General features: G+C 35.1%; 1 protein-coding gene across 4 annotated transcripts; it reads right to left on the reverse strand.

Moving 5' to 3' along the window:
• Positions 1–243: 243 nt before the first annotated feature.
• On the reverse strand, positions 244–5120 carry angel (protein). Of its 4 annotated transcripts, none has more exons than XM_071585785.1 (8): positions 5087–5120; positions 4256–4431; positions 3875–4187; positions 3648–3731; positions 3372–3535; positions 3207–3276; positions 2324–3074; positions 244–497 (listed from the first exon to the last, which is right to left on the reverse strand). In XM_071585785.1, the coding sequence occupies exons 1-8, from the start codon at positions 5103–5105 to the stop codon at positions 332–334; spliced, it is 1743 nt and encodes a 580-aa protein (XP_071441886.1). In that variant the 5' UTR covers positions 5106–5120; the 3' UTR covers positions 244–331. The 4 variants fall into 4 exon arrangements, with proteins under 4 accessions (XP_071441886.1, XP_071441885.1, XP_071441887.1 ...); XM_071585784.1 differs by having other exon boundaries at positions 5063–5120; XM_071585786.1 differs by having other exon boundaries at positions 5052–5090.
• Positions 5121–17975: the final 12855 nt, after the last annotated feature.

Genomic DNA, 17975 nt, shown 5'->3' on the forward strand with positions numbered 1-17975 from the left:
TTACAAGTGTATTTCCCAACAAGAAAAGTTTCCACAAATTTAAGTAGGCAACTGTATGATTGATTTTACTAAAGTAAATTTATGAACTCTGAAAATCTGAAATCTGTTTTAGCCCTATAAGCAACTCAAAAATGTCAATTATTATACACAATGTTAAACCGCAGGGTAAAATGACTGTGTACGTGAAAATTTCTTGAGAAATTGTATATCAATTGTCACCAAAAATAATTACAACTCTTGAGCAAAGACTTTAATGGTTTTATTTACAAACATACTTCTTGTCACATATTAACAAGAAATGAAAAATACTTCTGATCTAAGTGGTTACCAACTAGGTTAACACAAATTTACATAATAATGGAAAATGGTCTGAAGGAGAGCCTAAGTTTGGAATAGGTCCATATGCAAAGCATTCTTCTTTACATAAAAGGCCATGGCGAGAAATGAGTTTGAGATTTCCTTCAATGGGTTCCATGTTAAGACCTCTGGCTATACAACTGAAATTGGAATTAACATAAAATATTTTAAGAATTGTGTGGTGAATTTTTCATTATATTTAAAAAATATTTATAACAGGACAAGAAAAGTCAGAAGTACAGCATTGGAAAAGTAAATTAAAAAAGGATCAGGACAATTTGGATGTTAGTTGAGAGAAGGAAATGGAAGAAAATGAGCATGGAACTAAGGATAATAATGTAAAATGAGAGGTAATAATAATAAAGTAGGTAAAAAGTAATATGGTACGAAACTATGAAATAGGGTGAAAGAAACATTGAGGAGAGAACAGGTTAAAGATATGAACAGTTTGTAGAGACAGGACGAAATGGGAAAGATAAGAAATAAAGAAAATAAAATTGTAAATCAAAAAAAGAAATTCTATTCGTGCCATTAAAGTAAATAATTATGAGGGAAAATTATTTTTCAAACAGGAGGGTTCAGGGATGGAGAAGAGGATAAATTGAAGGAATGCTATATTCATTTTCACCCCGATTAGAGTGTCAGAATGCAATGATATTAATGAGACCAGAAAGTGAAAATTATTTCAGTCTGCAGCACTAAACATCTTTCCCAATACACTAATATTTCTTCATCTTGTGATTTACAGGACTTTTTTACTTCCATATATGTTACATTGATATACAGTAGAATTCCCTTACTTTGAAAAAGAATATTTAAGAACATTTTTTGCTGAAAGCTTTTATTTATCATCCTCTAAGTACTACATGAAAATAGTTGATTTAGAAGTCAACAAATCAAATCACAACAAGATGGACAAACCTATATTAAGGAGGCAGAGATTGCAGTCCAATATCTTTGACCAGATGTAAATAGCATTGCTAGTAAAACAGTTATCCATTCAATGAAACTACTACGGGGAGAATCCTGAAGTATCCAAATTTCAACCCTGCAGAAACTTTTACAAACACATTTTCCCCTTTTTTATATCCGTTCGGTAAGTAATACTACTAATTTTATCTTTGATCTGTGATGGATACAGTCCCTGCTAATGATAGTGAAAGTTAGTAAAATGCAAACATTTGAATATTTGAGGAGTAAACATTTTAAAAGCCCTGTTTTGTTTAATTCTGAATATTTTACCAAAGAACTTGCTAAAGTACACCCTTAAGCTCTACCAGATCAACGGACATTCGCCAGAAATATTTAATTTATGAAATCATCACAAAGATGGTTTAAGGTGGTTTGAATGTTTTAAAGAGTCACTTAATCATGTTAGGAGACTATTTGGCCAAGCTTTCAGGATGAAAATGGTGTTTTAGAGATATTGTTCCATATAAATGTTGCATTGCAATAACAGTTACTATAAATTCTAGGAACTGTAAGCATCACAGGTCAGTGATCAAATTATTAGTATGACTACCAATCATGGTAATAAAGAAATTAAGATTTAAAAAATAAAGAACTATTATGGCAAATGAACATTTCATTAAAAAATTTTAATTTGCTGTCTTTATGCACTACCCAACTTTTAGTCCAGATTTTGACAGAAAGTGCTCTTAAAGAAAAAAAATAATTGGAGCATCTTGCTTTAACAGCTACTGAGCAACCAAAAATGTGAAACCACTTCCTATACATTTTTCATAAACTGCCATTTTTTGAGAATTTTCAAAATGATAAAAAATTGTAAAAAAATCCTCGAAGTTCTTTTCAGATAATATTCCTTCAAAAAGAATGAACCTATTTGATTTATTCAAAATAGAGGTGGTTATCTAACGAATATAGGTGGTAGCTATCCGATTTGAGATAGCATTTTAATATGAAAATATGAGTATTAAAGACTTGCCTGATAAAACCCTTCACTTACCTGTAAAAAATGTAGTCCACTGTCACCCATTTATCTTGCTTCGTGGTAACTTCTTTTCCACGAGAGTTTCGGTGCTCATAAGCTGACTTCAATATGAAGTTGTGACTTAGGTGTCCTTTCTTTCTTTCTACATTCCATACTTTTCCATCCTCTGAATTATCATTGCTCGGTGTCATTGTGTGCAGGGCCTCTACATTATCTGAGTTATACACTTTCAATCCTCTTAATTCTGATAATCTATCAATTGGGGATGTGCCAGAGCACTGACGACCTCTTAAAATACTGAAATGCTGACAATTGTTTGTGATACCAAGGACATCAAGCATTTCGTCAGTAACATCACTATCCAGGAGAAGTCCTGTTGTCAATAATCTATACAAACTTGACTTAGGAGTAACATTTAAATCACCAGTAACAATGAGAGGATAGTAAGATGGTGATGGTCGATCCCTCACAAAAGCTAACCTCTCCAATTCAGCCAGTAATAATTGCATTTGAGCTAGTTTGACATCCATTCGTCTGGGATTGTACAAAAGATGAGTGGTGGCCACACACAAATGAGGCAAGGAGGGATCCATCTTGGAGGAAAATCGAGCAATCAAGGCTACATTATCTCTGTTTAAAACGGGCATTATTGGTTGCATAAATTCAACTGTTGTGTACTCTTCTAGAGTAAAAACAGAATCCCTAAAATATATAGCAACACCATCTGGTTTATCTCCTGTTCGCTTCTTATATAAGCCCTTATAACCTGAAAGAATAATAATGACATTATTCTCCTTAATACCTCAAATACAGGGATGGCAACAGATTAAACTGACGTAAATTTATTTACATGAGCCAAAAACCTATCCTAGTACTACACACATCAAAATAAGCATACCCAATCTCAGAAGCTGTGGGTAGTAAAAACATTCCAGATGACTTTCTTGAACTTCCTGCAGACATAAAATCTGGAAATCATTGATAACAACAAATTGAGCGTATAGATTTAAAAATAAAATGTCAAAATAATATCACAAACTAGTTGAAAAATTAAAAATCTTACATCTGGAGACGCTGCTTCTATCTCTTCCATGAGAACTTTACTTCGCCATTCCCAGGAAAGAGCAGCATAGTTATGATTGCTGTATAAGTGTGGGTGATTCTCCAGCAATAACTGAGATAAGACATTATACGACATTACAGTAAAAGGGAGTGATTTTTTTTCACCTGTAATTGAAGATGCCATTATATCAACAAAATTTTATTGAGTACAGTTTGATGTACGAAACCTTTCTCCTATGATTTGGGAAAAACTCTTTAAAATCCAATATCAGCCCACCTTTTTGGCCAATGATAAAATCTCTTCCAAAATCAGTATAATCCCACTGACGAAGGTCTTGGAGCTGGCCTTTTTTGCGCTTAACTGTGGAAAAAGTCCCATTAAATGACAATGGGCAAGAAGAATCAGAATTATTGATACAAGTGACCATAAATCTAGACTAGGCTCAAGCAAGTATTCTATACTAGCATTAACCTATACATTATACACTCAAGAACAAACCTGACCTTTGCTGTGATCAATGAACTCAGAAAAGTTTTCCTCCAGTTGCTGAGAGCTGTTTACAGGCTCACTGGCAGGTTGTTGAAGAAAGGCTTTTACATCCTTAGGCGACGAGTCAAATTTTACTGAATCTTCTCTTAAAGGTTCATTTTTCATGGGTGACTCTGTTTTGGACTCATTTTCTATTGGAATATTGGGAGCTATCTTTTCAAATACGATGCATATTTCGTCATTATCATCATCCATCACTCTTTCAATGCTGTCTGGATTAACTCTTTCAACAGTTGGCAATTCATTCAACGACATGGTGCGATAAATCTTTAAAGAACAAATACTAGTAAGAAAAAGAATTATTCAGGACAATACTATCCATGGACCATACATACCTCTGAGATGGATGTGTTATCAATCAAAATATTATTTTTAACCAGTGAAATATATTTAGCCAAGTCTATCCGTCTAGTAGACCGCGGATGATAATGGCACAATTCTAGAATTACATTTTCATTAGGGCTACAAGGAAAAACGTCTAGCCGTGGAAGTTTGGCAATCTGGCAGGACTCTGAGAAAAGAATGTTTAACCCTATGACATTACTCCAACTGCCCAATGAATTTCTTACAATCAATTCATAGTAAGGTAATTTCGGCGAAGGAACTGACGTAAGCAATTTTAAACAAATAAATTTGCGCGCACGATTAACCACAGCTTTTAATTCCAAAGTGCATTTAATGTTTGTCTTAATGCTGCAAATCACTTGTCTTTTCAAGTAGCATATGCTTGTGTTGAGTTTGAAACGACAAAGAGGTCTCCACATTTAGGTGCTCATCCAGAGGCAAACATGAAGAGCTGACAACTAAGTTAACCGTGACATTATCTCAGTATTAACAATATTCACGCTATTATCCTGCTTAATAGTTTACATCATGCACCATGATACCCATTATTTCACCGATGGACTCAAGTATGCCCAAATTCAAGTTATTGCTTGTAAGTATCTTTTCATTTCTTCATACAGTCGAAGTATTAGTTTTAATGGAATAACCTATGATATCAACTACTATAGGCTTGGAGCACAGATCTTAATCTAACTTATTCTGTCAAGTAATTTCAGAGGTTTAAAGCCGCACGCAATAGTAATTATTAAAATTCCCTTCGGCAAAACCAGGTAAAACTATATTTACATAATTTTTACTTGAATAATAATCCGAACACCTACGATTTCGCACCAGCCACATGTAACAGATGACTTTCGAAAATTACATTGCGCTATGTACATACATTAATCCTTTTTCATATCGCACTTTGTGTGCTCTGAGTGACGTCACACCAGATGGCCTCCTTACAATTTCCAGTTCGTCCTCCTGAATAGTCCTGTGGAAAACAAAAGACTTGCGAAATTTCAACACGCTCTCTTTCAAAGAACTCTAAATTAAGCTTTAAGCCCCCAAGTCTTCATAGCCAACAATGATGTCAGATGTTCATTACACTACGGTTATTCTGCTGGTGATATTCAATCAAATAATGACAAAAATAAAAAACTCCTCAATTTATTCAGATACTATAACCTCAGTAATCAACCCGAAGGTCGATTTGATAGGTGATGGAGGAGTTCACTCATTACCAAGCCCGACGGCGTGTGAAATTCACACATCAGGGTATGGGGGCCAGTTCCTTTCCCTGTGCCGGTTATGGTTTCCCGGGAAAATCTGGTACCCGAAAAATCACATGGCTTGGTAGGAGCTGCAGGTTCCCAGAGACTTGCCCGGGAATCGAACCCGGGGCCATCCGGTCGGCCACCTGGACTATCGCGACCCTTATTGAGGTTATATAACTTAAATGTCAGTACAAATCACGCTACTCGTGTTAACTATTCCTCATCTACTCCACTCGATCTCACAATATAGGTATGCTAATGTTTGGATTTTTTTCAGTTTTCATTATATAACGCGCACCGTCATTTTGGCGATCATCTGAGTATTTTTGTATAGCAAACGCGCGCGTTATCGATGGGAAAATACGGTAATTTATTGAAAAGATTTGCACAAACTCTTAAAATTCTTCAAAGTACTGTCCTTAGACCTCTATACATTTTTTACAGTGACTCCACCGGGACCAGTACATGCCCTGGAAGACATCTTCGGGGCCCTCTCGTAAGATCTTCGTCACAGCTGATTGGATCTCTTCTAAGGATGAATAATGGATTCCTTTCAGGGCTGCCTTAATCCAAGGGAACAAAAAGAAGTCTGCTGGGGCGACGTCAGGACTATAGGGGGGGCGGGTCAGCGTTGGCGCCTAGTACTTGGCCAGACACTCATGTACTTGTCGCACGTTGACGTGATGGAGTTGCCAGGCAGCTGAGACATCTTTTCTCGTCTTGACCATTTTTTGCAGTCTTTCCAGTGCATCCACATAATAGGCAGTGTTATGTCTATCCTTGAGGAAAAAACTCCTTATGAACCATTCCTTTACTGTCGAAAAAGACAATGAGCATTGTTTTCACTTTTGATTTGCTCATTCTTGCCTTTTTGGGATTGGGGGACTGGTCGGTGTACCACTCAGAGCTTTGGCGTTTTGTATCTGGGTCATGTTAATAAACCCAGGTTTCATCATCATTGATGCCGTTGTCCAAATAATTATGTTCATTTTCGATACATTGCAAAAGTTCACTCGAAATTTCCGCTTAGTTGGTCTTTTGGTCGTCTGACAACACCTTGCTTAAGAGCTTGGCACACACTTTCCTCATCACTAAATCTTCAGTAGCAATGCAGAACACAACAGTAGGCAACAAGTTCAGTTCATTGACAAGCATCTTGGTACTGAATGGACAGTCATAGTCCAACAATTGTCGAATGTGAGTCACATTGTTGTTGGTTTTGCTGATTGACAGCCACCCATTACATTGTTCATCGTGAACCTCTTCCCAGCCTTCCTTAAAGGCCTTTAACCACCTTGAAACTTTTGAGTATGACAGAGCAGAGTCCCCATAAGCCTCACAAATCATTTTGCTAATCTCTTCAAGAGATTATTTCAGTTAAGCACAAAACTTTGTTTCTTTTTAAAATGTTTCTGGGAGAAAAACATTACACTAATCAAGCACCGGAATGAAGTGGTTGGTAAATAATAATTATAATGCATTTATTTATCAGGAGATTTGGTGCATATTCACACACACTTGAATATAGGACATTTCTGATATATATTATAATTTTAGAAAAAATACAATATACATAGATACCAATATACTACTATATTTGCTTATTATTTGGTTGAATAGGAATTGAGTGACAATTCCTATTCAAAGTGACAATTCCAGAAATTCATTTACAGATTAGAACAGTATTTTTTAAAAGGCTGAACAGCTTTTTCTTGAAAATAGGTACTTATGCTTCATATTTGATTTCATGGAAAAGTTTAGTAAATAGCTTTAAGGTCATTGCTTCGGGACCATGAGCATTATTGTGTGTTCTGACAAATGGTTGGTGTAGGTCATTGCAGGCCCTTTTATAGTGCCTATGGTAATCGCAGTTGGACTTGTACGGAAAAATATTACCCTTTGCATGCAAGATTACGTTGAATGTATATTTGCAGGCCACCGGCAATAAACCCAAGTCTGTTGAAAAGAGTTTTACATAGTGCATCATAAGCAACATTGGAGATGTGGAAGTGAGGTGATGTTGCCACTACTAAAGAATGGTTGTACCCAGGCACTCTTGTGTGAAGGCATTGACATAAAAGGATTGATATATCCCCTGATATAGATTTTTTAGTAAATCTGTTGAAGAAATTCTTAAATGGAATTGCATTTAATTTTCAGAACTTTTTGTCAGGAATGATTTTCTACAATAATGCAGCTTTGGAGCACAGAACATCCAAAGGGAGTTATGCAGTTTCAGTCATGATATGATAGAATTTTATCATCTTGGGTTGTTTTGCCAAGTGGGTGATTCACTTATTGTTAACTTCCATGCCTGTCTTTCGCAAGCAAGTCTCTTGGTTTCTTCATACTTTCTCTTAATCCAGGATCATACAACTCTATCCTTCTCGTCCTCTCCTCCATTCTATCATTCCTTCTGACAGCCTTCAGCAAGCACTCATTCCTCATAAAAGTGTAACCAAATCATCATTCTTTTCTTGTTTTTCTCTGCCAATTTTCTTAATTCTCCAATTCGTCATATAATCTCCTCATTCTTTACTCTATCTTCCCATCTTATTCCTTCCATCCTCCTCCAGATCTACGTTTTGAAGGCCTCTATTCTTTTTACTTCACCTTGCTGCAAAGTGCATGCCTCTATTCCTTGGAATATCACTCTCCAGATGAAACATCTTGCCAATCTCTTTCTCAGTTCCTTTTTCAAAGGTCCACAAAGTAGTTTATTCTTACTATTAAATCGCTCTTTTGCCATAGGTATTCTTGATTTGATTTCCTTCGAACAGGTCATGTCTTCAGTGATGACACTTCCAAATACCTAATGCTCTCTACTTGTTCGATCACATCACATTCCAATGTGTTACTAATGCTTTTACTTTTACCTCCAATTATCTTACTCTTAATCTTGTTTTGCATATATGCCATTCCATATTCCTTACATTGCTCTTTAAGGTCTGCTAACATGACATTTTGTTTACTATCTACCATTACAGCCATATCATCAGCAAACTTAATACATTCCACAATTTAACTTTAATGTTCACTCCTTCACTTCCATCAAAGCATTCTGCTATTATCTTTACCAAATAAATGGTAATTAGGTTTGGTGACAGGCAGCATCTTTGTCTAACACCCCTTCCTTTCAATCTTGTCTCTCAACTAACATATTCTTACTCTGACTGAGATACAGGTCTTTTATCTCCAATCAATCCCACGCTTTTTCTGAAACACCATTAATTTACCCCATCCAACTCTATCCAGAGATTTCTCTAAGCCAGTGTTTAAAACATATATGTATTTTTTCTTTTCCTTATTTGTTTCACCAATTACTCTCAACAGACCTATAATAGCTCTTATCCCTGCGCATCCACTTAAATCATATTATTCTTCTCCCATCACACTATTTAGTTTACCATTCAATATTCTATTGATCATTTATAACATTATTTCAGTCGCATGAGACATCAGGTGTATCGTTCTATGTTCATGACATTTCCTAAAATTTTTCTTCTTTTCTATAGGAATCAGTACCATCTTTTGGCCATTGTCCCTTCTTGCCATCTCATCACTCAAAATTGTTAATTCTTTTTTTCCTTTCTTGTTGAGTGCTTTCAATAGTTCAACTAGAATACCAACTTCTGTTGCTTTCCTATTTCTCGTCTCTTATGTAGATGCTTCTTCTTCACTTTTAAGTATATTATTGCCTTTTGCATCATCGATCACCTTGTTTTCTTCCTTTAGTTCCAATTCACTTTCTGTGGGTCTTTTCTCCCATTATATGTATTTCTTTCACTAGTTCATTACCTCCCATGGTTTACTAATTGTTTCTAATCTTTGCCTTCTATTGCAAAGCTATATCTTAATTTCCATTTAAATGTTAGGCCTCTTGCTTCTGTACACATCGCATGACAGCTTCCTTCCTTATCTGAATTGTTTCTATCTTATCCATTATTCTTTGGCCATATCTGTTTCTCATCTAAATTAATAATTAAGACTCCTATGTTTTCATTCTTTCAACTTCTTTTTTCCTCCATTTTGTCCAACATCTTGATCCATACTTTTCTTATTTTCTTCTGTTCTTTACACCAACTGCCTCTTTTGCTGCTGCTGTTTTTGATGTTTTCCCCTTATCTTCATTTAAGTTCTTATCCCTTTTGGCTTTCAACTTCTCCATGAATAGTTTTTTCCTTTTCTCAGCTTTTACTGATTTCTTTAGCTTTATAAAGTCTAATTTCTTGTATTTACTTAATTTCCTTGTTCTCATCTGTGTCAATACATTACTGTGGATGAAATATGGATACACGAGTGCACTTCAGTGATAACGGAACAGGTGAAACAGTGGATTTCTGAAGCCTTCAAAGATAGCAAAGATAGTGAAATTGGTCAACTACGAGAGTAATTCCAGAAGTACCCGACCCAACAAGGAAAGCACCAAAATTTTGGAAAAAAGTGTTTTTTTTCAACATAATCTCCTTTCAGCTCGATAAACTTTTCCCAGCGATACTCAATAAGTTTGACACCCATTTTATAATAAGAACTGTCTTCCTCCTCAAAATAGCCATTAACTGCCGCCATCACTTCTTCACAGTTGGAAAATCTTTGACCACCGTCCCATTTTTACAAGTTTTTGAACAGAAAATAATCTAAGGGGCCTAAATCTGGCTAATAGGGTGCATGAGGTAGCAATTCAAACTTGAACTCATGAATTTTGGCCATTGCAATAATGGAATTGTGAGCATGTCTTGATGAAACAACACTTTCTTCTTAGCCAAATGTGGCTGCTTTTGCTTGATTTCTTTGCTCAAACATTGCAAAGAGTTGGGATAATACTTGCTGTTGATAGTTTTTCCTTTTTCAAGATAGAAAATGAAAATTATCCCATTGTGTATACCAAAAAGGCGACACCATGACCTTGCCTGCAGATGAAATGGTTTTCCCTACTTTGGAGCTGGTTCTCCCTTTTAAATCCTTTGTTTTGATTGTCTCGAGTGTGGAGTAATGGACCCATGTTTCATCCATGGTTATGAAACGGTGCAGAAATTCTGCTTTGTTGCTGTGAAACTTGGCTAAACACTCAATCGAAATATCTTCACGACACTGGTTTTGCTCGAGTGTGAGCAAAACCAGTGTCGTGAATGCGGCGGCCCACAGCCGCACATCTTGCCCACAGCTGTCTCATGTCCAATTTTTCAGTTAATATGTGATGCACCGCACTTATTGAAATACCTACTATATCTGCTAGCTTGTGCACTTTCAGTCGACGGTCATCCATTATCTTTTTGTGGATTTTCTTCACCGTTTCTGGAGTGGTCACCTCATTTGGTCTACCAATGTGATGCTGGTCTTGACAGCTCGTATGGCCTTATTTAAACTCAGCAACCCTGTTGTAGACAAAGGAGCAGACTCACCCAGAGTAGAATCCAGTTCAGCTTTTATATTAATTGGCCTGAGGCCTTTCAAATCGAAGTATGGTATCACATAATGATGACCAAAATTCTCCATTTTCACGAATTCACTGAAAATGTTCACTATTGATGGCTGCCAAACTAAATACCAAACAACCTAGCATCTTCAAACTTGAAAGATATGCTTTATAGATCGCATACTTTCTAATACAGAGATATTTTTCAAACAACTACCGCCATCTCTAGGTCAGACAGGGTACTTCTGGGCCTTCCCATGCAGGGGATGACCATGATTTTTCAGGATGCGTTTGGAATTATCTACATCGATTATTTGCAAAAGGACAAATGATAAATTCAGGGTATTTTGTGTTATTACATCAATTGTATTAAAGAAGTTAAGAAAAAATGTTCTCATATGGCAAAGAAAAAAATCCTCTTCCATCCAGACAATGTACGGTGCACATCTGCACAGTTTCAATTTTGAAAATCATGGAATTAAAGTTTGAATTATTACAACTTCCACCATATTCTCCAGATTTGGCCCCTGGTGAATAAAAAAAAATAAAAAAAAGGCTAGACAGAAAACTTTTCACTCAGAATAAACATCGGGTTTAAACCTCCACTCTCAAGTAATTATCATATTATTCAAATGTGATTATGAAACCTCTCCTCTAACTTCAATTTATATGCCATTGTACTCATTCCTAATCATTATAATTTATAGAAAAGTGTTGTCATTGTTGCTGCTCCTTATGCATAGGGAAGTGGAAACTTGTGATAAGCGACAAATAAAATTAATTTACCACCATTGTCGTAGTTATATGACTCTTAATTTTTTCCACTTCTAAATTTAGTAATTTATTGAATGGCTTGATAGTATTTAATGGAATTTCACAAAAAAATTGCAGTGCTACATCAAATCTATGCTATAACACGACACCTCTTGCATTTGTATGGCTACGGATGATTAGAGGTTTGTGAAATGTGTACCTAATAAACAAAAATAAGAGTGTGACATAATGAACTCGTAAGATATAATTATAAGTTTTTCTAGATTTGCTGATACTTCATGAGAAATACATTGCCCAGTGAAATCATTTTGGAACTTGTTGGTGAATGGATTATGATTTTTTTCTGATAGTTACATTTGCTTTTATCCGAAAAAAATGTATTGTTATCATTCTGAGAAAAATCAGTTTTAGCTTAAATTAGATTGAATCATTCTTGTCTTAAATCAATGATAGGTCTTTATTTTTGTTATGTTTTAAAATTAATTTTTCATATTCACCCTGCTATGTCAATGAAATTTCCTTTGCTCTTATTTAAGTTGCTAGTTGCCTTGCGATTTTATACTGAAGGTGGGTACCAGCAGGGTGTTTGCCAAGATTTCTTTCTTGGCATGAGCCAGAAGGTGAGGCATATAGGTGCATTAGAGATGTGTGAGATACCATGTGCCATCACCTTAAATGGCACTGGATCAAATTTCCAAATTCTAATGAACAAAGGTCCATGGCAGAACACAAGTATGAGAGGCACAAAAATGCCTTACTTGAAGTGAATTGATAAGAACATGTAGTACTGCTCCCATTTTAATCAAACTTTATATTGTCAAACTTAATATAGGTTTCTGCCCATTATTGGAATTCCTGGCATTATTGGAGCTATAGATTGCTCACACATTGCCTTAGTAACTCCAATGGAGCATGAGGAGTCGTACAAAAACCACAAAGGATTTTAATCAGTTAATGTGCAAATGGTAATGAGCCTTTCTATATGAATGATGTAATTCTGAATCCCTGCCATTTAGAATTGAAATGCTATACTTTAATTATTTTCCATGGATATTATTGAACATTTCACTGAAAGATAATTAGATTTCAAATGTAATTTAATTATGATGTCTTATCTTGACTTTATTTTAGATATGTAACAATGAAATGAAAATTATGGACATGACTGCCTACCCCAGGACATTGCTTGACCAGTTTATCTGGACTTATAGTAATGCCATCATGCAGGATGTCCATGAAGAACGGTTGGGCAAACTTTTCTCGGTTGGTGAAGTATTAAACAGTTGAAAAGGAAAAATGCAGAAATGGCTGTTTGCATTGATTTGGCTTATTCAATCTTTCTCTTTCGGCCAACATCACTTTACCTTACATGATAATTAAATTTTAATTCCATAAATATTAGGAGATTCAGGGTATGCCCTTGAGCAGTGGCTGTTAACCCCTCTTCCTCATGCTACTGAAGGTACAGCTGAATACTGCTATTCGAAGGCTCTTTGCCGGGCAAGGTCTATCATAGAAAGATCTTATGACCTCCTTAAAGCACACTGGAAGTGCTTGCTTAGGGACAGTGTTCTGCATTACCAGCCTCAATGGGCCTGCAAAATTATTATATCTTATGTAATTTTGTATAATACAATGACTCACTATAGGTAAGGGAACATTGTGCTGCAATATGTTAACATTTATGTATTACATATTGATTATATTTTTTCTTTATTATTTTCTCTATTATTTCTTGATTATATTTTTTCTTATATTTATTGATTGAATCTTTTCCTCACATGCTTAACATCAGCATACTGCCAATTTTTTTATGGTAAAACCTTTAAGGTTTTTCCATTCAGAATGCATCTTTCCGACCATCCAGAGACAGGAAATGCTAACCCTATCCACCTTGAGGAAGGGAATGAAGCAAAAGAACCTGCTCAGAGGAATCTTGCTAATATAATTAGAAGATATTTTGCCTAAGTTATCCTCTTTTTGTTTTAATGTTCATGTTGAATTTAAGGAAAATGTATATAATACATTCCATTGAAAAATTGTTCAATTTCAGGATTCTGCCAATGCTTAATAGATGAAACATTTAATATATTTGGTAAAAATGGCCACCCACTATCCTCAAGTTAGCTCATTGTGTCACTTTTTTTATGAAAGATGTTTGAAATCAATACCTGCTCTCACAACCTACAAAGGTGTTTATTAGCATAGAATAATGCATTTCTCTCATGCAGGTTTTTGTGACAGCTGGGTTCGTAAGCAAAAATAGGTTATCCATGGTGAATAGCCTTTAGCCTCTTCAAATCAACTCTATTCCCACCTGCTCATGGTGATCCTGCCATACAATTTTACTGTAGGGCTAACTTAGGAAAGGAACTGAGCCCTCACAGATGGTTCACAAACGGGTGATGGGGTTTTCTTAATATTTACCATTATTCTTTTATGTGAAAATGGATCAAAGATTTTGAAGCTTATACGAATGATAACACAGATGTACCAGTTCAAGAGGAATTTCAGTTTACAATGTATTCATTCCATGGACAGGGAAGTAGCTCCTTAATTACTTGGTGAAATACATAATTGACATTAATATGGGGGAAATGGATTTACAAACTGTCATTAGTAAGCATTTACTCATTCAATTAAAATACTTTTACTTTCAAAAAGGTCTTGAGATTAAACTTTCAAGTTTTATAAAAAATGCTGGTTTATCCGTAGTGATTGAAGTTGGACAGACAGTATTTGAATAAGTGTGTCTTCAAGCAGAAGCCCTGTTTTATTGAAAATGTACTGCAAATGATCAAACTGATTTCTGCATCTTGGATGAAAGTACTGGAAAATGAATTTTAAATTATTGGTTTGCATAATACATGACAGTTATCCTCCAATAATTTCATCAAAATAAAACTTTTGGAATTTCATTCATACTTACAATCTAGAGGGAGCAATATGGGTAACTCTTCCCTACTTTCCAGAGAGAGTGCAATCCTCTATAACATTGCTTTGCAATGCTCCTGCCCCGGATGGACAACTTCCATTAGCTTTTCAAAGCCTTCTGCAAGCTTGATGAAACTTCTGCTATATTCTGAAAATTCAAAGTTGTCAGGATGTGGAATCAAAAATAAAACAGTAACTCACAATATTGTGCCATATATCAAGCATATTCCATGGAGAGCTATACCAAATTAATGCATTGGTGGAGAGATGGAATTTTGGGTTAATTTTTTTATTTATTTTCATAAGTATGTTCCAACTAAATGAAATACACACCCTAGAAAATATGACTTAGATTCAGTTATCCTATTGTAGCGATTCTCTGACTCTTGTATTGCAGCATGTGTCATCTCCAGCCTTTCAGCTACACTCTGAGTGGTTGGAATCTTACCTTAAGACTGAAGGAATTCACTTCAGTTTATTGATTGTATTGCACCATGGAAAATCTATGTCAAGTGCATTTCAATGCACATATATTATAGCTATTAGAACCTTGAACAAGTTTTTTGTTTGAATTACCAGAAACATGAGATTATATGAACATGTTTTGTGCTTATTATTACATTAAAATGTCAGGTAAGGTGAACTAGAAATACGCCTGATAAAAATACTTGCTCTTTCACCAAGGAATACATACATACCTACTGAATACAATTCGTATTTGCTTAAATAGGATTTCATAATGAGTTTCTACCAGAATATAAATATATTCCCATTTACTAATCCATCATCTCTTCATTATTTACTTACACTGGCGTGGTTCCACTTTTCCTAAATACATGTAAAAGGGACATGGTATTAGGAAGGTCACAGTTTCCGTAATCAGTACAGGCTCCTCTTTTGAGAAGTGGAGAATTCTTAAAACGGCAGAAGAGTAATATCTGGTGATTAAGGACCAGTTATCATATGCTTTAGCTAACCCTCACAAGCTGCCAAAGCTTCATTGGATTATCTCAACCTAAAAAGTAATTAAAGCCTCGGAATAGTATTTAGCTCATTTCGTAGCTAAAAAATCTGTTGGTTGGTATGAGATACTGTTGATTTGTATATCCGTTTGCATTTTTTTAAGAGATTTAATGATGAATTATAAATTTGCAAATCTGAATGTCTCCCAGTATAGGATTACCAAATGGAACCAATGGAAAATATTTAGTTTCAACCATCAAATAAAATGTCAAATATATCATAAAATACATATGGCAAAGGTTCATCGATCAGCGGAAGAGCCAACTTGGTAGTCTGTTGGAGAGGCTGGCTTGTCTCTGCTCCAATAACAGATAAAATTTGCTGTTTGGCAAATGTTAGCGGTGACATATTGATCTACTGAACAAAAACAAATATTTTTACAGTGAAAGAGTATTAAAAAATTACAATAAAGAGGTACATAGACGAAAGATCATAACAAGGTTTTCATACCTCTACATTCCCGGTCCTAGATCTGGCCGCATTCAGTTTGGCCCTCTTTGCTCTTGTTTTGGCCTTAGGACCTTTCCATGTCTAATGATGTACCAGAAAATTTAAAAAAAGTCCTCAGAATTACAATACTGAAATATTAATGAATGGCAAGTTATATACTCTCATCCCAAGTGCCACATCCTTTGGTAAGCATTGGATATTTAGTAGCAGCGCCAACCTCATCCATGTATCCTTTATCCCCGCCTTACCTCTCATTTCTTCGAACTACCCTCAAGCGGATTGTAGGTTTTCCGACATTAAATTGATCATCGTCGACGTCTGCCTGCGATTAATTCTGGCCTTTCGAGCGATTCCCTCACTAAAAAGGTGTACGATAATTTCATGATATCAATATCTTAATTATGAACAGCTTAGCGCAGAAAATGAGCTTTATTTCCTTGACTTTTTTATAAACTTATTTTAATTACTATCTGTATGTTTTTGACTCGTAAAATCTGTTTGACACCTGAAGTTCTACAAAAAACAATCTAAAGCTGATTGCTTTTCCCGCTACTAAGAAGATACGAATTGTTTCATTGGTTAATAAAATTACGTCACGGCTCTTTTCCATGCGGTACAGTTCGTATTTACAAAATTTCAATGTCACATGACTTTTCTTTTTGCATCATCAGGTATGTTCTCATCATGTAAACTACTTGTTGATGTCGCCTGTGTGGAAAATATTAGTAGAGGAATAAAGTTTAATGCGAAGAAAATAATTATCTAGTTGTGTGCAGAAATCCATTACTACCTGGAGCAGTTAATTTTCATTTTTTCTGGTACCACTGTCATCAACTTGGTTGTGTTATCTTTACAGTTATCGCTGAATTTAGTATTGAAATTTTTAAAATACATGATTAAAATGTACTAATTCTGTCGTTTAACATCACCTGTCATCTGTTACCTTGAAAATTAATGATTTTTTGTTATTTATCTTTGTGATAGGCTATTCATACGTGTATAGGATATACACGTATGTGATGTCTGGATTAGGTACTGTAGATATTTACATGCATAATTAACAACATACTTCATTTTCTAGGTATGAGTAATAATGGCAAATATATTTTCCAAAACCAAAATCTAATACTTTAAATTTTATTCCCGAATTGCAGAGTCAGTTCCTCGAAAATGCATCTGTATCTTTTGAAGATTTTAGTGCCACCTGCCGAAAACCGGCATTCCTTTCGTAAAATTTTATTGTAAAAATATGCATTGAAATCTTAAGTCCCATTTTAAATTATTAAAATGTGCTGTCTTTTAATTGAACTTGTATGAGTTTCCTCGTTCAATAAAAATATAACAGCTAATTATACGTCTTATATTCCTACATCATACTCATGCAGACGTCGATTAATAAAGACTTGGTTCCTCTTTCCTCGGTTAGTGAAATACCGGTTCTACCTGCAGTATGTTCGGGTATTATTACGAAACCTTTGCAATTCCATTGTAATTTGTGTGTCTTGTGCCACATATTAGCTCTGTTGGTGATAGCCATTCACATGTCGTAGGAAAATGCATTTCTCAAAATTTTAGTTTTTTTACATGAGGATGACTCAGCAGACCAACTGCCTCAGTGTTGTTAATGTTTCGGAATATAAGCCTTATATTCAAACTTAGAATTCAATGTTATTGATAAATAATTTGTAATATTTATAAATAAACCTCAGATATGGTGACTTTAATGTATATTTATCCTTTCTCTCGTGTTGTCCGTTTTACAATCGAGTGCTTTATAGTGAACATGTCGATTTCTCTGTAGGTAAACTGACATATTATCACAAACATATAGCGAGAGGTAAATAGGGAATAATG

This window comes from Hetaerina americana, unplaced genomic scaffold, assembly GCF_022747635.1.
Source record: "Hetaerina americana unplaced genomic scaffold, ioHetAmer1.1.p SCAF_2, whole genome shotgun sequence".
NCBI lineage: Eukaryota > Metazoa > Arthropoda > Insecta > Odonata > Calopterygidae > Hetaerina > Hetaerina americana.